Genomic DNA, 18674 nt, shown 5'->3' with positions numbered 1-18674 from the left:
GTTCCGGATAGTCAAAAGAATTTTTTTGATTTTTTACAAACTCGTAATCCTAACTCACTGTTTTTTGTTCCTTTAGAGAGAAATGAATTGTTAGATATTGTTCAGAATTTGAAAAACAAGAAAAGTGCCGGGTATGACAGTATTGATAATGTTCTTTCGAAAAATATTATCAATTCTATTGTTGATCCATTAGTACACGTCTTTAATTTGTCTTTGTGTAACGGAGTTGTCCCTGAGGATATGAAAATTTCTAAAGTAATTCCTATTTATAAAAAAGGGGATAGGGAAGATGTTTGCAATTATCGACCTATATCTTTGTTGACTTCTATTTCGAAATTACTTGAAAAAGTTGTTCATTTTAGATTATTGAAGTTTTTGGATATTCATAAAATAATTTCTGATTATCAGTTTGGTTTCCGGCAAAACCACAACACCTCCCACGCAATACTTACCTTTTTAGATAAAGTTTCAAAAGCCATTGATCAATTTCATCATACAATCGGCGTTTTCCTGGACTACTCCAAGGCCTTTGATACCATTGACCACAATATACTTTTTTATAAATTATCATATTATGGTATCCGAGGAAAGGCCTTGGAGTGGTTTAGAAGTTACCTTTCTAACCGTGAGCAATTTGTTTATGTTAATGGGCATACATCTGTCATGCAAAATGTTAATTGTGGAGTTCCTCAAGGAAGTTTGCTTGGACCTCTTTTATTCATCCTTTACATTAATGACATGCCGAATTCATCAAGTATTCTTTCCTTTCTGTTATTTGCTGATGATTCTAATGTTTTTTTGTCACATTCTGATCCTAATATGTTAATTGATGTTTTAAATGTTGAATTGGATAAATTACTTCAATGGATAAGAGCAAATAAATTGTCCATAAATATCAAAAAAACTAAATGTATGATTTTTAGTAACTCTTTAGAAAATGTACCTAGAAATGTATATCTGAATGATACAGTTATCGAAGAAGTTTCTTCAATCAAATTCCTAGGTTTGATTATTGACCGTAAACTTACTTGGAATTTACATATTGATTCCATAAGCCGTATCATTTCAAGAAATATAGGTGTTATAAATAAAGTTAAATTTTGTTTACCCAAAAATGTTCTTTTGATGTTATATTCATCTCTGATTTTACCTTATTTGAATTATGGTATACTCGCCTGGGGAAACACACATTCTTCTCATTTGGAAAGATTACTTTTGTTACAGAAAAAAGCTCTTCGCATTATTTGCAATGAATCGTGGAGAAGTCATACTGATGTATTATTCCATGAAAACAATATCTTAAAAGTTAAGGATTTGTATTTGTTACACCTAGGACAATTTATGTACAAACTTACCAATAATTCTCTCCCATTTGTATTTGAGTCCATGTTCACTAAAAATAGATCTGTTCATTTTTATCCTACCTGGCAATCCAACTCATTTCATTTGCCATTAACTAGGACTATGTTTGCTAAATCCATGTTTTCTTTTACTGGCCCCAAATTTTGGAACACTCTCGATAATAGTATGAAACAAGTTCTAAGTTTAAACACATTCACATTTAAACTGAAGAAGTTGTTCATAAATTCTTATATAGTTGAATGAGTTATATTTTAATTAGCCTTAATTCTGAGCTCTCTTTTATATTCGTTATATTCACTCTTTTCTTTTATCTATTCCTTTCCTACATTATGTACATATACCTCGGTGACCCACCGCATCATGTGCCTCGCGTGTGCTGGTATAGACCCTTCATCTCTTCTCCTTTCTCGCCTTTCCCTGTCCTCTTGTCTCTTTCTGTTTCTTCTTTCAAAATAATTTCCTCTTTTCCTCTTTTTCCTTTACTGTGTTTTGTTTATTTCTCTCTATCTTTCTCTTTACAAGAGAGGTTGCTTGTGTTTGTTTGTCTGTCTGTTTGTTTGTTTGTTTATATGTATAGGTCTGTATGTGTTGTACACCGATATATTATGTCTAGCTAATTGCTTTTTGATGTTATTTAGTCTTTTTGTCCACGAGGAGACTGCAAAATACAAGCTTAGCTTTTTAGCATGTCTCCTCCATTTCCTGCAACTTTAGTTTCAATTTTCATTATTTACTTCGCTTTTGTGATGCGTAGTATTGTCAACTTCACGTATTTTTCTTTGTTACCACATTGCATTGATGTTGTGTTATTTTGTGTATGAAAATGTTGTTGGAAATGAAATAAATGAAATGAAATGAAAAAATGAAATCTACACTGCGGCGCAATTCAACACGGGAAGAGCATTCATACATCATTGAAAGACTGTGTCATTCCCACTTGGCAGGAGGGTTGATGTGTGTTCACCCATCCAAATGTGCACTTAGATATCTCAATACAGCACTAGTTTATGTGAATTTTTTGAAAGAAAATAATAAACTGTGAATGAATCTTGAAAGAAATATTACGCTTTAAAATGTGTATTTTATTCATATTTCCTCTTCATTTCAACCCATTTGTTATCACGTCTTACTCACACGCAAATCGACGTGTCCATAATGTCCTCGAGCCCCTGGAGATAGCTCGGGGACATTCCATTCAATGCCAGCGTTTTTATTTTGCAACGTTGTCAAATACTCATGTAAGCAAGTTCTTGCTACGGCTAATCTATTTTATGAATGTATCATCTATGTATAATCTAATTTATGCTTAGATAACGTTCAAATTTGCAGAGACATAGAAAAAGATTTCCATCGTGATACGTTCAACTACTCTTTCACCCTGTGCTGAAATCCGCATGTCTGCTCTGCACGTGTTATCGCTATTGGACAATTTTTCAGCATGCATACGTACGGGTGGAAATCACTGATCTCTGTGGAAGAGCAAGATCATCATTAGAAAGTAGCTGCTTGGCAGAGGTCTGAGCTCTCAGAGTGCTTTTCTAGTTGTTTCTTTGTTCGATTATAAAGAAATGTCAATATAACAAAAGAATACTGCCGGTCACGAGGATTTCATTGTAATGGGAGTCCACTGTATTTCTGCATTGATGACGTCATTGAATTGAAAAACTATAGCATAACTTTGAAAGAGAATTGAATAGGCTACAACATACTAAAATCTAGCCGAATATTAGTCTAGAATGTATGAGATATGCTCAAATAAGTATGACATTTGATGACATTTATCAGGGCTGCACACTTTGACATTTGATGACATTAATCAGGGCTGCACACTGACCCATTTTTTCTGCCGGTCCGACCTGTCTCTGTCGGACCGGTAAATGCCCCGTTTTACCATTTTTTAATGGTCTGAACAGAAAATTTACCGGTCAACAACGACAACCTGAAAAAAACATTAAATGACTTGCAAACTTATTTTCTTATTTTTTTATGGACGTACCCCCCTATGTACATTTTACAGATTAATCTTTTTTTTTTTTTACTTGCATTATTTATTGCACAAGAAATAAAAAAAAAAGAATGTTTGTTTGTTATTTACAGTGTAAAATGATAATGAACAAAACCAGATTGTATCAAATGCGTTTGTGACTTTTTCTGAACATCAGCGCACGAACTTGCTGCGTAACCTGCTCTTGGTGCTCAGTTGGATTGCGATGATTTAATGAATTATTTTAGCTGTGATATTTTCTGATGCACGCGCTACAAGGAGTTCTTTATTCTTCTCCCGATAATCTCTTCGCATTTGTGCATGCGTTCTTGAAAGGTACATGACATGCAAGGCCGAATTCGCAATCCTTTTTGCGCCCATTTCTACCTCAAATATTAGCGGGATTGTGACGATTTCATGAATTACTACGGCTGTAAGATTTTATGATACACGCGCCAAAAGGGGTTGAAAATGTGTCCTCTATTTTTTCCCGATAAACTCTTCAAATTTTGTAAGTGCGTTCTTAAAAGATGTACCACACAGCCGAATTCATGATACTTTTTGCGTCTATTTCTACCTCATATATCAGCGGAATTGTGGCGATTTCATGAATTACTTCGGATGTAATCTTTTGTGATGCACGCACCAGCTAGAATGGTTGAAAATGCGTTCTTTATTTTTCTCCCCATAATCTCTTCGCATTCCGTACATGCGTTCTTAAAAGGTATACGACACTGTCGAATTCACAATCCTTTTTGCGCCTATTTCTACCTCAAATATCAGCGGGATTGCGATGATTTCATGAATTACTTCGGCTGTAATCTTTTATGATACACGCATCAAAAGGGGTTGAAAATGTGTCCTTCATTTTTTCCCCCGATAAACTTTTCGCATTTAGTAAATCTGTTCTTATAAAAAATATATACGACACAGCCAAAAATCATGATTCTTTTTCCACCTATTGTTTCCTCAAACTTCAACAGGATTGCGATGATTTTATGAATATTCAGCTGTAATCTTTATGATGCACGCGCCAAAAGGGGTTGAAAGTGTGTCCTGTATTTTTCTCCCAATAATCTCTTCCCATTACGTACATGCGTTCTTAAAAGGTAGGCCTTTACGACACGGCCAAATTCACGATCCTTTTAGCGCCTATTTCTACATCAAATATCAGCGGGATTGCGCTACTAGTATTTCATTAATTATTCCGGTTTAATCTTTTGTGATACACGCACTAGAAGGGTTGAAAATGCGTTCTTTATTTTTCTCCCGATATTCTCTTCACAATTGTGCATGCGTTTTCAAAATTATACACTGCATGCAGGGCCGAATTCCAGATTCTTTTTCCGCCTATTATTGTTTAATCAAATTTCAACGGGATTGCAATAATTTAATGAATTACTATTGGGCTGTAATCTATATGATGCAAGCGCCAAAAGGGGTTGAAAATGTGTCCTTTTTTTTTCTCCCGCTAATCTCTTCCCATTTCGTACATGCGTTCTTAAAAGGTATACGACACGGCCAAATTCACGATCCTTTTAGCGCCTATTTCTACATCAAATATCAGTGGGATTGTGGCGATTTCATGAATTACTTCGGATGTAATCTTTTGTAATTCACGCACCAGAAGGGCAAAAATATGTTTTTTATTTTTCTCCCGATAATCTTGTCGCATTTGTGCATGCATTTTTAATAACCAACACGGCATGCAGGACTGAATTCAAGATCCTTTTTGCGCCTATTATTTCCTCAAATTTCAACGGGATTGCGTTGATTTCTTGAATTATTATTCGGCTGTAATCTTTTATGATGCACGCAACAAATGTGTCCTTTATTTTGTTTTTCTCCTCTAGAATCTCTTCGCATTTCGTACATGAGCTTTTGAAAGGTGTACGAGGCGGCCGAATTCATGATCCTTTTTGCGACGATTTCTACCTCAAATATGTGAGCGGGACTGCGATGATTTCATGATTTTTTTATTCTCCCTAGTATTATCTCTTTACATTTTGTGCATGCGTTCTTAAAAAGTACACGGATGGGCCGATTTTGTGATCCTTTTTGCGCCTATCTTCATTATGAGACCATTCTGAACGAATGAAAATATTCATTTGTGAAATGACTGTGTAAAATGAAAATGAACGCAATCAGATCCATTTACTGTATCGCTGAATATCGAATATGTTTTTACTTTTTCTAAAAATCGGCACAAGTAAATTAGTTCTAACATGTCAACTGCCACGCTGCTGCCAAGCCGGGATCGGATCAATCTTGCGTTAAAAAATCATGAGTAAAATGACCCAGAAATGCGTGCGCTTCTATCAGTGCTTCTTGTCTGGCATGACCGCCGATCGCAAGCAAACGAACAAACAAAACGGGGATCGGGGGAATTACATGCATTTCAACAGTTAAATTGTACATGTTTTGCACGGCATGGCAGTGCGTGAGCAGCGCCATCGCGCAAGCGAGCGCGAATCCGGTCGACTGCTAGTGCTCAAAACTAATATATGTTTACTGTACAAATTGCACAGGTAGACATAAACGAAAACTTGCGTAAAACTTGTTGAACAGTGCGATATCTTGCATTCTGTTTCTCCCTGATCGGGGCTGCTCTTTTTCTTTCTACTGACCCCGCCAATGCTTTTTTTTTACTGGTCATGTCGGACCAGTAACTTGTGGATTTCCTGAAAAGTTACCGGTCCGACAGTGACTTTTACCGGTCTTTGACCGTCGGACCGGTGCCAGTGTGCAGTCCTGCTTTAACACGTCACAGAATTTGCCCAATTTACATCTTTTAGAATGGAAATACAGTGGAACAAACAAACCAGCTACTCTCTGAGAACTGTTGGCAGGCGGTAATTATGGTCCCCCACCCACACATACATGTAGTGTGTATGGGGGTATATAGGAATCACTGAGGTTGGGTTGCTGGGCGATCTGTTGGTCGGGCAGTCAGTCTGTTGCAAAATCTTGTGGATCAAACTACTTTCTCATTTTTTGAGCAATTGACCCAAATTTGGCATGTGTGTCCGCTATCAGAAGAAGATGTGCAAGACACCTTTTTCGTTTGTATCACATAATGCATTGCCATGGCAACAGCAAATTTTTAAATAAAAGATCCTACAAAATGTTGTGGACTGAACTACTCTCAGTTTCATAGCAATTCAGTTGCAATTTTGGATATACGATTAATGTATTGTGTACATATGTAGTTGTGCAGGACGCCATTTTTTGTTGTGTTTTTTTTTAATCTATTGCCATGACAACAGCAGCTGGTTTTTTGTTTTTTGTTTTTTGTTTTTTTTGTTTTTGTTTTTACCCCTATCATACACAAAAATGTGGGTAGACCTAACTCCCTGAGTTTTTATGCCTTCCCCACAAAGTATCGCCTGAATGTTCGGGTTGTCCATCCATCCGTCCGTTGGTCTGTAATCAGTTTTGTGGACGGCGTAACCACAAAACCATTTGAGGTATCCTAATTAAACTTTGCATGCATGTACAGCTGTATAAGTGGGCGAAGTTGTGCCTATCAACTTTTGGGTGCACATGCATAAGGTCAAAAGGTCAAGGTCAAATGCTCAAAATGTCACCATTTACCCCATATGCAATGCCTGAAGGTATTTTCTTGAAACTTAGTGTATACATGAACTACCAAATAAAGATTCTCCCAAGAGAGTTTTGGGTTGTGAGGTCAGAGGTCAAAGATCAAGTGAAAATGTTACATTTCACTTTTTTCTCCATATCTCACAAATGGTTCAAAGTATTTTCATGGAACCTAGTGCATATGAATGTACTGACTGACAGTGATTATCTAGGGAATTTAGGGGTCATGGGTCAAAGGTCAAGGTCAAATCCTCAAAATTTCACAATTTCCCTCTGCATACGTATGCAATGCCTGCAGGATTTTTCTTGAAACTTAGTGTATGTATGTATTACCCAATAGAGATTCTCTTGGAAGTTTCTTGCCGAAAGGTCAAAGGTCAAGTGAAAGTGCTAAATTTCACTTCTTCCTTGAAGCGTGCTTTATTTTTTTCAGACAAATTATAAGCTACTGAAATCCTTGCATCTCACTGATGAGAGCAAAACACTTCATGAAATGCCCCGCAGTATTAGTGTTACTGTCATTGCATTATCGTTTGTGCAGGAGAGTCAATTGCGATATCTGCAGAGTTCCAAAATGGATCAGCAAGGCGCATCAAGCCTCGGGCGACTCTGTACCAACGCACCACTTTCTTTGCAGATGGCAAGTCAAGATCAGTTCGTAATGCTGTTGCTGCTCTTCAGGGAACCACAATACGAGGGCGACGGACAGAAAACTGGAATAACAAACTCCTCAAGATTCCACCTATCACACCCACTCTGACCAACTGTGGCATCATAAAGCTAGAGTATTTCCTTACGGTGAGATGGAGGTGCAGGCCTCGAATTAACCGACGGCCACCAACGGCCATGGCCGTCGGTGCCCCTCTCGTTGGCCGCAATGCCCTTTCTTCCGTGATCAAAGTTACGGCCAAAAAAATGTGCCCTTTTTCTTGTGGCCGTGGTGCCCTTTTAGAATGAAAGTTCTTGTTTATGACGTATAATATGCCCTTTCTCAAAGTCTACACTTCAGTAAGCTTGAACAAATTTCCTCATCTCAAATATCATACCTTCTGTTCAGTTCACTCGCGTCCCAATATATCTGATTCAAACTCAACGAGACAACGTGCACGTTCACTTGTACTTATGTACGTACGGTACGGCCGACCGGCTTTGACCGTTCCGACTGTACTGCCTCCGAGTCCGCAGCGCAGCGGCCATAGAGTTACTAGCTAGGTAGTGTATTCGTAGTGTGCCCGCGCGTACGTACGGAAGTACGTTGATGGTGTCTGTACGTCGAGTGTCGCAATCAGCGGTTGAGCGCGTTGGGTGGGTGCAGTATGTGCATGCGTGTGTTACTGTGGGGAATGCGGCTATTAAATCGTCTGGAGCAAGTGGTCGCAAGCTATGTGCCAGGCATGTCGGACGGCTACGAGAATTGCCATCTCTCTCGCTCTGCATTCATGCCCGCATGCTCAAAGTAAATGTGATCGAGGGTACGCATGCGAAAAAAAGTGAAATGAAATGTAAAAAAAATTGTGCAGATCCCCCACCCCCGTAACACTGTATGTGAACACGGGTTGGCTGGTTAGTTGAAAGTGTTCCTCAAAGTGCGCTTTTTGTTCCTCAAAAGTGCCCTTTTTGTTCCTCAAAGTGCCCTTTTTGTTCCTCAAAGTGCCCTTTTGTTCCTCAAAGTGCCCTTTTTGTTCCTCAAAGTGCCCTTTTTGTTCCTCAAAGTGTCCTTTTGTTCCTCAAAGTGCCCTTTTTGTTCCTCAAAGTGCCCTTTTTGTTCCTCAAAGTGCCCTTTTTGTTCCTCAAAGTGCCCTTTTTGTTCCTCAAAGTGCCCTTTTTGTTCCTCAAAGTGCCCTTTTTGTTCCTCAAAGTGTCCTTTTGTTCCTCAAAGTGCCCTTTTTGTTCCTCAAAGTGCCCTTTTCGTTCCTCAAAGTGCCCTTTTCGTTCCTCAAAGTGCCCTTTTCGTTCCTCAAAGTGCCCTTTTTGTTCTTAAAACTGCCCCTTAGGAAAGAGTGTGCCCCCCTTTACAGGAAAGAAGGGGCACCTTCAAAGAAAAAAGGGCACATTTAGTTAATCCTCCAAAACGTGGAGGGGCACTGTGTACCCCTGCCCCCCCCCCCCCCCCCGAGAGCTGCCCCTGTGCTCCTTCCAGGCCCTTTTTGTACTTTCAGTTGCCCTTTCTAGTGCAAAATCGGTCCCATTCTCCTAATAAGGGGCATATTCCAGAAAAGGGGGCACATTTTGATGGTGCCCCAAAAAGTATGGGGGGGGTATGTGCCCCCTGCCCCTGTTTTTGTAAATCCGAATATTCTAACGTTGATTATTCCGAAGCGGTATTAAAACCAGGGCCCTTTCTAAAAAGATTTATTATAATGCAACTAATGATGCAACTCAAAAAAATCAAATGCAGGTGATATCAAATCACACGCAACTTTTGCATTTAAACGCAATTGCGTTGCTGAAAAGACTTGCGTTTGATAATCATATGAAACTAGAAAATAATTGTTACGAACCTGAAACTCAATTGCATTTAAACGCAACTCTAAAAATCAAATGCAAGTCCATCAAATCACACGCAACGATGTATCTAAACGCAAGAGCGTTGCAGAGAAGACTTGCGGTTTTTGTACGAAACTAGAAACTGCGTTTAAATAAATCTCTATACATCTACGGAAATGACGGAAGTGCGTTATTGTTGAAAAGACTTGCATTATTTTTTTTCATTTCGTAAGCAAAATCAAAAATTAAACGCAACTCTGAAAATCAAATGCAAGTCCATCAAAACACATGGCACGCTAAAAAGACTTGCGTTTGATAATCACACGAAACTAGAAAATTGTAGGAAACTTAAACTCAATTGCGTATAAACGCAACACTAAAAATCAAATGCAAGTCCATCAAAACGCACGGAACGCTGAAAGACTTACGTTTGATAATCATACGAAACTAGAAAATTGTAGGGAACTTTTTTTTGTTAACTCAGTTGCGTTTAAACGCAACTCTAAAAATCAAAGGCAAGTCCATCATATCACAAGTAACGCTGTATTTAAACGCAAGTGCGTTGCAGAAAAGACTTGCGGTTTTTGTACGAAACTATAAGAAACTGTGTTTAAACGCATCTCTAAACATCCACGGAAGTGTGTTATTGTTTAAAAGACTTGCATTATTTTTTATTTCGTAAACAAAATTACAAATTAAATGCAACTGTATGCAAATTGTGGCGAACTTTTTTTTTAACTCGCATTTAAACGCAACTCTGAAAATCAAATGCAAGTCTATCAACACACATGGCACGCTGAAAAGACTTGCGTTTGATAATCAGACGAAACTAGAAAATTGTAGGAAACTTAAACTCAATTGCGTTTAAACGCAACACTAAAAATCAAATGCAAGTCCATCAAATCACACGGAACGCTGAAAGACTTGCGTTTGATAATCACACGATACTAGAAAATTGAAGGGAACTTTTTTTTAACTCAATTGCGTTTAAACGCAACTCTAAAAATCAAATGCAAGTCCATCAAATCACGTAACGCTGTATTCAAATGTAAGAGCGTTGCAGAGAAGACTTGCGGTTTTTGTACGAAACTTTAAGAAATTGCGTTTAAACGCATCTCTAAACATCTACGGAAGTGTGCGGGTCCTAATTGTTTAAAAGACTTATCGTAAGCAAAATTAAAAATTAAATGCAATTCTGAAAATCAAATACAAGTCCATCAAATCACATGGAACGCTGAAAAGACTTGCGTTTGATAATAACACAAAACTAGAAAATTGTATGAAATTTAAACTCAATTCCGTTTAAACGCAACTCTAAAATCAAATGCAAATCTGTTTTTAAAACGCAAGAGCGTTGCAGAAAAGACTTGCGGTTCTTGTCCGAAACTAGAAACTGCGTTTAAACGCATAAAAATGTACGGAAGTGCGTTATTGTTGAAAAGGCTCGCATTATTTTTTATTTCGTAACGGAACTTTCGCCGTGACCGAACTTAGTCTGCACTTGCAGAGGAAAGACATCGCAACATTTACACGTTTCAAACTACCGAAACGCATGCTGCTTCACAAAATGTCAATGAAAAAAATGATAACGAATTATTGTTAAAGTTCGCTATGCCGAAGTTTTAAATCTCAGTCCAAAGTTAAATTAGTCCGACAATGGTAAGAGGTTTGTTTTTACGAACGTTATAGTAGTCTGAAAGATGTTGTTTTCGGATGAACAAACTTTTCTTCTTCTTATTTCAGACAGGCCCGCGCCGTACAGAGCGGTAGTTATAATGTTGCGAATCGGAGCGCGAGAACAATTCATTTTCAGAGTATGGCAATACAAATTTAAGCAGAACAAATATGGCGACTTAGGGAAGGAAAATCACACAATTAATTACATTTCAACTCAGTCGGCACTGAAAAATAATCTCGACAGAATCATGCGAAATCACAGGCATATCTTCCCAGCAACGCACTTGAATTTAAATCGCAAAGTTTAATTCAATTTCGGGGAATTTGCCTTTGATATTTCAAATCAAGTTTAAAACGTTAAGTGTCTAGAAACGGGCCTAGGTTTCCGATCCCGCCCTCTCGAAATCTCTCTAGAGATTTGGGAATTGTGCGTTGTCGTTACTAACCCGCGCAAGATTTATGCATGAACTAAAACATTATTGTTGCTCATGTCAATAGGCATGTTTTGGCGGCAAAAGGAGTAAGATATATGGGTAGCGATCCGCATCGTGATCCAAATCTTACTCTGTACAGAGGAAATTAATTTTCATTTATAAGTCGACAAAATGTCGACTTACGCGTAAGTCGACATTCGCGTAAGTCGACGTGTTTTGCTCAGTCCCGATTATGTCGACTTACGTGAGGTTGACTGTATATATATTATGTATTTGGGGGGGGGGTTGTTGTTAGAATATGAAAAAAAAAAATTCTTGCAACGTCGCAAAAATCACCCTTTAAAAAAACACCCAACATGCCCTTTTCAATGTGGCCTTGGTGCCCCTCTGACTGACCTAAGTGCCCTTTCATGGCTGGCCTCTTGGAAAAAGTGCACTTTTCTAAATGGCCTTGCCCCTCCAAAATCCTATTTCAAGGCCTGGAGGTGTCATGTATGATTCAAAAAGAATTATACCCCTACATGCACAAAGTGTAAAAGAGGATAATATATTTATACCCCCGCCACACGTAGTGTGAAGGGGGTATATAGGAATCACTGTGATGTCTGTCAGGTTGTTGGGCGGTCAGTCTGTTGCAAAAACTTGCGTCAGGAACTCTTCTACAGTTTTGAAGCAATTTAAATGAAACTTAGGGTAAATGATGATATTGAGGTATAGATGTGCAAGACATGTTTTTTGTGTTTGTCGGACAATGCATTGCCATGGTAACTATAATTTTACCAAAACCTTGTGGATTGAATAACTTCCAAAGTATTTAACCCTATCTCTGTCACATAGACAAAGCCAGAATGTTCAAACATTTTGCAGTGCAGAGAGACATGGGATTGTTGTTGGCCAGTTCTGATTGTTATTATTGACATTAATGTGTCATGTTATACATCATTTGAAAGCTTATGGTCTATACTTTTATATCTCATAATAATCTGAGTGAGGGCGTCCTCAAATTTTAAGTAGGACGCCCTCTTATGTAACATAATTATCTTTTCAGACTTACTTGTACATGTTACCACCTCATTTTCTCACATAATATGCTCTTATACCCCAAAAAGGTCTATACTAATGTTATAGAGAATTTATTCAGCTTTCAGATGATGTGATTTTTCCGTCAGTAGCATTAGTACTTTTCATTTTATGAACAAAAGTGTGTGGCAAGTACAACCTACATTTTACACACTTCGCACAATTTCTGATTTTATGGATGAAATGTTGGCATGAAAGTAGATAAAGCATGCTGACATCTAGTCAGGATGAAAATATTAATTGATTATACGACTTTTACCTGTAGTTTAGATTATTCTTGTCCTACAATATTGCCATGTATGGTAAGATAATCTAAGGGTAAAAATTGTCACTGAAAATATTCGGTCTTCAGAGTGTCCATTCCTGTCTAGTATGCTAGACTCCTTTGCACTCTCCTCATTGAACAGAATTGAACCATCACTGTAGTCATTTGCTTTATGATAAACCTACATTGAACATAAGTTTCACAAAGTAAGGCCAAAAAAAAAAATTGTTGCATTGGCGTAACCCGCCTGACCCTAAAAATTCCGCCGACCCCATGTTTTTTTATTTTTTTTTTTTTTGCTATCGATATCAAATATCTTGTTGATTGCGATCGCGATCGCACAAACCCGGAAGTGGAAACGGCTCTGGGGATATCGGATGTACGAGGGAGCGATCTAGCGCCTCGCATAAGCCTTCCTTGATCAGTACGTCATCTGTTTCCAACACGGACACGTACTCTAACAAGATTTATTCAGTGTATACGTAGCATTCAGACTGCGATGTATTGTGCACAGTTTTGCCATAGGTTTCTTGTGTGGAGAACTTACACGAATCTGTATATGTGGGACTGTAATAGAGATCGCCGTGTGCGATGAAAAGATCGTACATATGGGTCAATTTGCATCTATCTTATCTAAGTCAAAATAGTAAAATATGAAGTGAAAACATTCAGGATAGGGATTTCAACATCTTTAAATTCTGTGAAGGGGTATAATTCCAGTAATATCGGCCTCATAAATGATTTGTAGAATAGATGAACACAGCACATTCGGTGCAGCAGTTGTAACTGTTTACTGAGCTGAGCACGAGCTTTACACGTAAAATGCAGGTAGCAAAAAAAAAAAAAAAAAACCGCCCGACCGACCCTATTTGAAAATCTCATGTTACGCCAATGCAACAATTTTTTTGGGGGGGCCTAATGGTTTATTAGATAATAATGATCAACAGTCAAACATACCTCAGCTTCTAAGCTTCGAGACCGAGACTGTCCAGCTTCGGGTAGGAGGCTACTGTACCCTTATTGCTCCTAGCACCCTGCCCCGCTAGCCCCGGCTAACTAGAGACCCATTGCACCGCTGTTAGTGCTGAGTAAACAGCTACAACTGCTGCACTGAATGTGCAGTGTTCATTTATTCTACAGTTCATTTATGAGGCCGATATCACTAAAACCGTACCCCTTCACAGAATTCAAAGATGTTGAAATCCCTATCCTGAATGTTTTCACTTCATATTTCACTATATTGACTTAGATAAAATGGATGAAAATTGACCCATGTGTACGATCTTTTCATCGCACACGGCGATCTTATTACAGTCCCACATATACAGATTCGTGTAAGTTCTCACACAAGAAACCTATAGCAAAACTGTACACAATACATTGCAGTCTGAATGCAAATAAACATGGGCGGGGCCACCACAATTTTTTTGACTTTGAGAAGGCTTTCCTGATTGGTTGAAGGTGGGGAAGCTTTTTTTCACACTGGATATCGTTTCCTTACACTGTCAGCCAATCACAGATGAGTTTGTAGAGTGGTAGTGTCATAGCCTTTGAAGTAATCTGTCAATCAAAATAGGGCAATTTAATCGGCCCAAGCATTTACATCATTGTACATGGCAGGTTTTGGGCCGATTTAATCGGCCCGTGACACAGATAGTGTTAAGCAATAGATTTCAAAATTGGTATCTATGATAGTGTAGCAATAGATTTCAAAATTGGTATCTATGATAGTGTAGTTATGCAAGACACTCTTTGTGTTTGTACTTGACAAAGCGTTGCCATGGTAACCCGTGTTTTCTTCGAAATCATGTGGAGTGAACAACTTCCAAATTTGGTAGGCATTATGGCCTTGATGGCATAGATGTGGAACACATAATTTTTGTGTTTGTCAGACAAAGCATTGCCATAGTAACCATAATTTTACCAAAACATTGTGGATTGAATAACTTCCACATCATTCAAGCAATTAAGGTCAAATTTAGTATGTATGATGATCGGGAGGTGTAGTTATGCAAGACACCAATGTGTTAATATAAGAAAAATGTGTTGCCATGATAACCACTCATTTTTGTATCAAATAGAACCACTTAATCTATGAAGGTGAAATTTGGTGTGTATGATGCTCTTTAAGTGTAGTTTTGCAAAATGTCCTTTGTATTTGTATCGGACAATGCATTGCCATGGTAACCGCATTTTTTTTTTTACATGCTGTGGAGTGAACTTCTTCCACAGTTTTCAAGCAATTGAAACCAAATTTGGTAGGCATTATGGCCCTGAGGTATATATGTGGAACACATAATTTTTGTGTTTGTCACACAAACCGTTGCCATGGTAACCACAATTTTACCAAAACCTTGCAGATCAAATAACTTTTCCATCATTCAAGCAATAAAAGTCAAATTTAGTATGTATTATGATCCAGAAGTGTAGTTTTGCAAGACACCAATGTGTAATTTTAAGGAAAATGTGTTGCCATGGTACCACTCATTTTTGTATTGAAATGAACCATTCAAGCTATGAAGGTCAAATTTGGTGTGTATGATGGTCTTTAAGTGTAGTTATGCAAAATGTCCCTTGTGTTTGTATCAGACAATGCATTGCCATGGTAACCACACTTTTTACCCAAACCTTGTGGAACTCAATATCATCTCTGTAATTGTACAGTAAACTAAAATTATTCTGTTTCCAATTCGACAAGTGCACAAACTTGGTATTAACGTCATTGCCCTCATGACATCACATACTATAAAGCAACACTAGGGGCGGGGGTGTTAATCACCGTCAGTGATAATTCTAGTTGTTTATGTGGCCTGCGACAACGGTTTCAAGCAAAAGTTACAAGAATAAATTCCCTCCTAGGCGAGTTACAAAGATTTTGTCCATTATTTTTGTCGATTTGTTTGTTTGTTTTTTCCAGAAATGGAATCTTAGATAAGTTTTCTATTTCTGTACTAAATTTCATGGCATAAGACGAAGTTTTTCCTATCGAAAATGGAATTTTAAAAAGCCTATGTTGGATCACACTTGTCAGTTCTACTTTCAAATGCCACGTCAATATGCCCAGTGTTGCATCAGAGTCGCAAATCGCTACACATATCGTGCAACATGCGATCAGAAGCTCACCTGTCAATTGCAGCAAATGACATATGACAACTTACAATATTCTCGAAACTATGTGCTCGTGGTATTAAAGGACAAGTTCACCTTCATAGATATGTAGGTTGAGTGAATGCAGAAATATTAGTAGAATACATCAGTGAGAGTTTGAGGAAAATCGGACAGTGGGTGATTTCAAGTTCGGTGCTAGTGCTAGTGCTAACTTCGAGCTCCAACACCGACGGTCAGATTAACGAGGCGATACCGATCAAAATTATCGATCACCAGCACTAGGTCTTGCACTAGCACTAGCACTAGCACCGAACTTGAAATCACCCAATCCATTCAAAAGTTATGAATTTTTGTCGAGCCCACAGGAGGTTTGGGGAGACTAAGGGATCGCCTGCGGCGTCCGTCCATCCATCCGTCGTCCGTCCATAACGCTACAAAAACTTGAATAACTCTCTACTGCGGACTTCTATTTCAATCAAACTTGGAGGGAAGAGTGTTTATACAAAGTTACACATTTACCAAACGTGAAGGTCACCTCAAGGTCAAAGGTTACAGGCAGGGGTCAATGAACTTTAGGGCCCAACATTAAGTTTTTACGATGCAATTCGATTAATAACTTTTGATGTATATGTCCCTTTGTGACCAAACTTGGATGGTAGATGTCCCTTGGGGAGTTGAAGGTCACCACTAGGTCAAAGGTCACAAACGGGGGTCAACAAACTTTTCGGGCCCAATGTTAAGTTTTTATGGCATGTTTTGATTATGGCTCATAACTTGTGATCCCTATGTCCATTTGTGACTAAACTTGGATGGTAAATGTCTCTTGGGGAGTTGAAGTTCATCACAAGGTCAAAGGTCACAAACGGGTCAACAAACTTTAAGGGCCTAATGTTAAGTTTTTACGTTGCGTTTCGATTATAGTTCATAACTTTTGATCCCTTTGTCCATTAGTGACCAAACTTGGATGGTAAATGCCCCTTGGGGAGTTGAAGGTCATCACAAGGTTAAAGGTGATAGGCGGGGTCAATGAACTTCCGGGAGTTAGAAAAACTTTAATTTCTTATGGGCGAGACACAATTTGGCACTTGCCTTATTGAAGTTTCTGCTCACTCAAGGCTGGATGAGAAGACTACTATAGCTTGTGATGTCACATGTACAACGATATAAAGAAAGAATAAGAAAATTCAACATATTTTCACTTTTCTTGCATTTATATCCTGTAAAAGTGTGATCACAGTGTTAGTAGAAGTTTACATTTTACAGTTGTTGAACACAAATGGTGTTTGCTGCATTGGCATTGTTTGCCGAGTTGTTGTGTTGGAGGTGGAAGTGGTGTTTCTACAGTCAACATTGTTTTGATTTTCCACAACAGCTACTTCCTTAGTGACTTCTGATTGAGAATGAATCTCCACAACAGACGTCTGAGAATTTGAAAGTTCCCAATGAAAATCTAGATCGAAGTTTAGATTGAAATTCTCATTCACAGTTTCACCAACATCATGTAGATTTACTTGTGGAATTGGGGACTGAATTTCATCCTGCCTTTTTGGAACACTTACAGTAGCAGCTGGCACTGACCGAGCCACCTCCTGGTGTCTAAACCTACCAAGAGCATGAGAAATTGTGTCAAACTTTGCCATTGTAACACTCGATAATTTAGAGGTAGCGTGGTAGAGTGTTAACAACAGCAGTTCAATGATGAAGCGTAACACATTTGGTTGAAGTCCACCAGCAGGTTTATTGAACACGAGATGCTTCGATTATGGAAACAAGTTCACAATATCCAGTCAAGTATCAGTGCGATATAACCCATATATATAATATAAAAGCCGTAACCCAACGGAGGGGGTGGCTAGGGTTTTAGCTTATCTGAGGTCCTCACCTGAAGAAGGTGGGAATCAAGACTGACTTGTTCTCCTAGTCACACTGTATATACACTGTATCTATGTTTATGCTTATTAGTCTGGTTACTATAACTACAGACATGTTAATTAATAGCTGTACCAGTATATGTTACATGTGAACAATATACTGCTTTAATATAAAAGAGTGACTCACTTGGGGAGTAGAGATAGGGCTATACATGCTGTGCCCTGTATTATATTCTTAATCCTAGTGCTATATTGTTAATCCAAAGCCTATTCAGTTGGGTTCTATTCATTCCGCTGTGACACACAGTTTCTTACTGCTGGGCACACTGTTTATACATACAGTGTTACAACATTTATCAAACTTACATACAAACCTCTTACTGGTGTTATAACCTATCAACCATACATAAAACTACCTTACATTAGTATGGCCTTCCCAAAAGAAACGTCCTCGTTTCTAAATTGTTAATCAAATACAAAACCGATGAAGTTTTCTAAAATAACATATAAATGCAACAACTTAAAATATAAAACTATCAAAAGAAATTAACTTTATACGAAACATACTCAAACATTAAACTTATTAAAAAAATCAATGTCAAAAACTTAATCAAAAATCATGGAGGGGTATGTGTTCACTACATGATATACATGTGGGAACTCATTTGTAGTAGAATGAATGTCTATTGTACGGAAATCAGTAGATATGAATGACAATATAGGTAAAGCACCATGCAAAAATGGAAACATAAAATGAATGGCAAATGATGATGGTGTCTCATAAAGCAGAAAGAGATTAGAGCACA

The 18674-nt window shown here is 38.1% G+C and overlaps 1 protein-coding gene across 1 annotated transcript in view; it reads left to right on the top strand.

Moving 5' to 3' along the window:
- LOC140230897 (arrestin domain-containing protein 3-like) overlaps positions 1–18674 on the top strand; it is a 124819-nt gene that overhangs the window by 65241 nt on the left and 40904 nt on the right. The window contains exon 6 of the mRNA XM_072311040.1: positions 7488–7744. Coding sequence (XP_072167141.1) covers positions 7488–7744 — 257 coding nt within the window. The remainder of the gene's footprint in view (positions 1–7487; positions 7745–18674) is intronic.

The sequence above is a fragment of the Diadema setosum genome, chromosome 7, assembly GCF_964275005.1.
Source record: "Diadema setosum chromosome 7, eeDiaSeto1, whole genome shotgun sequence".
Taxonomy (NCBI): Eukaryota; Metazoa; Echinodermata; class Echinoidea; order Diadematoida; family Diadematidae; genus Diadema; species Diadema setosum.
Note: the sequence above shows the minus strand (reverse complement) of the source record. Positions and strands in the feature narration are given on the sequence as shown.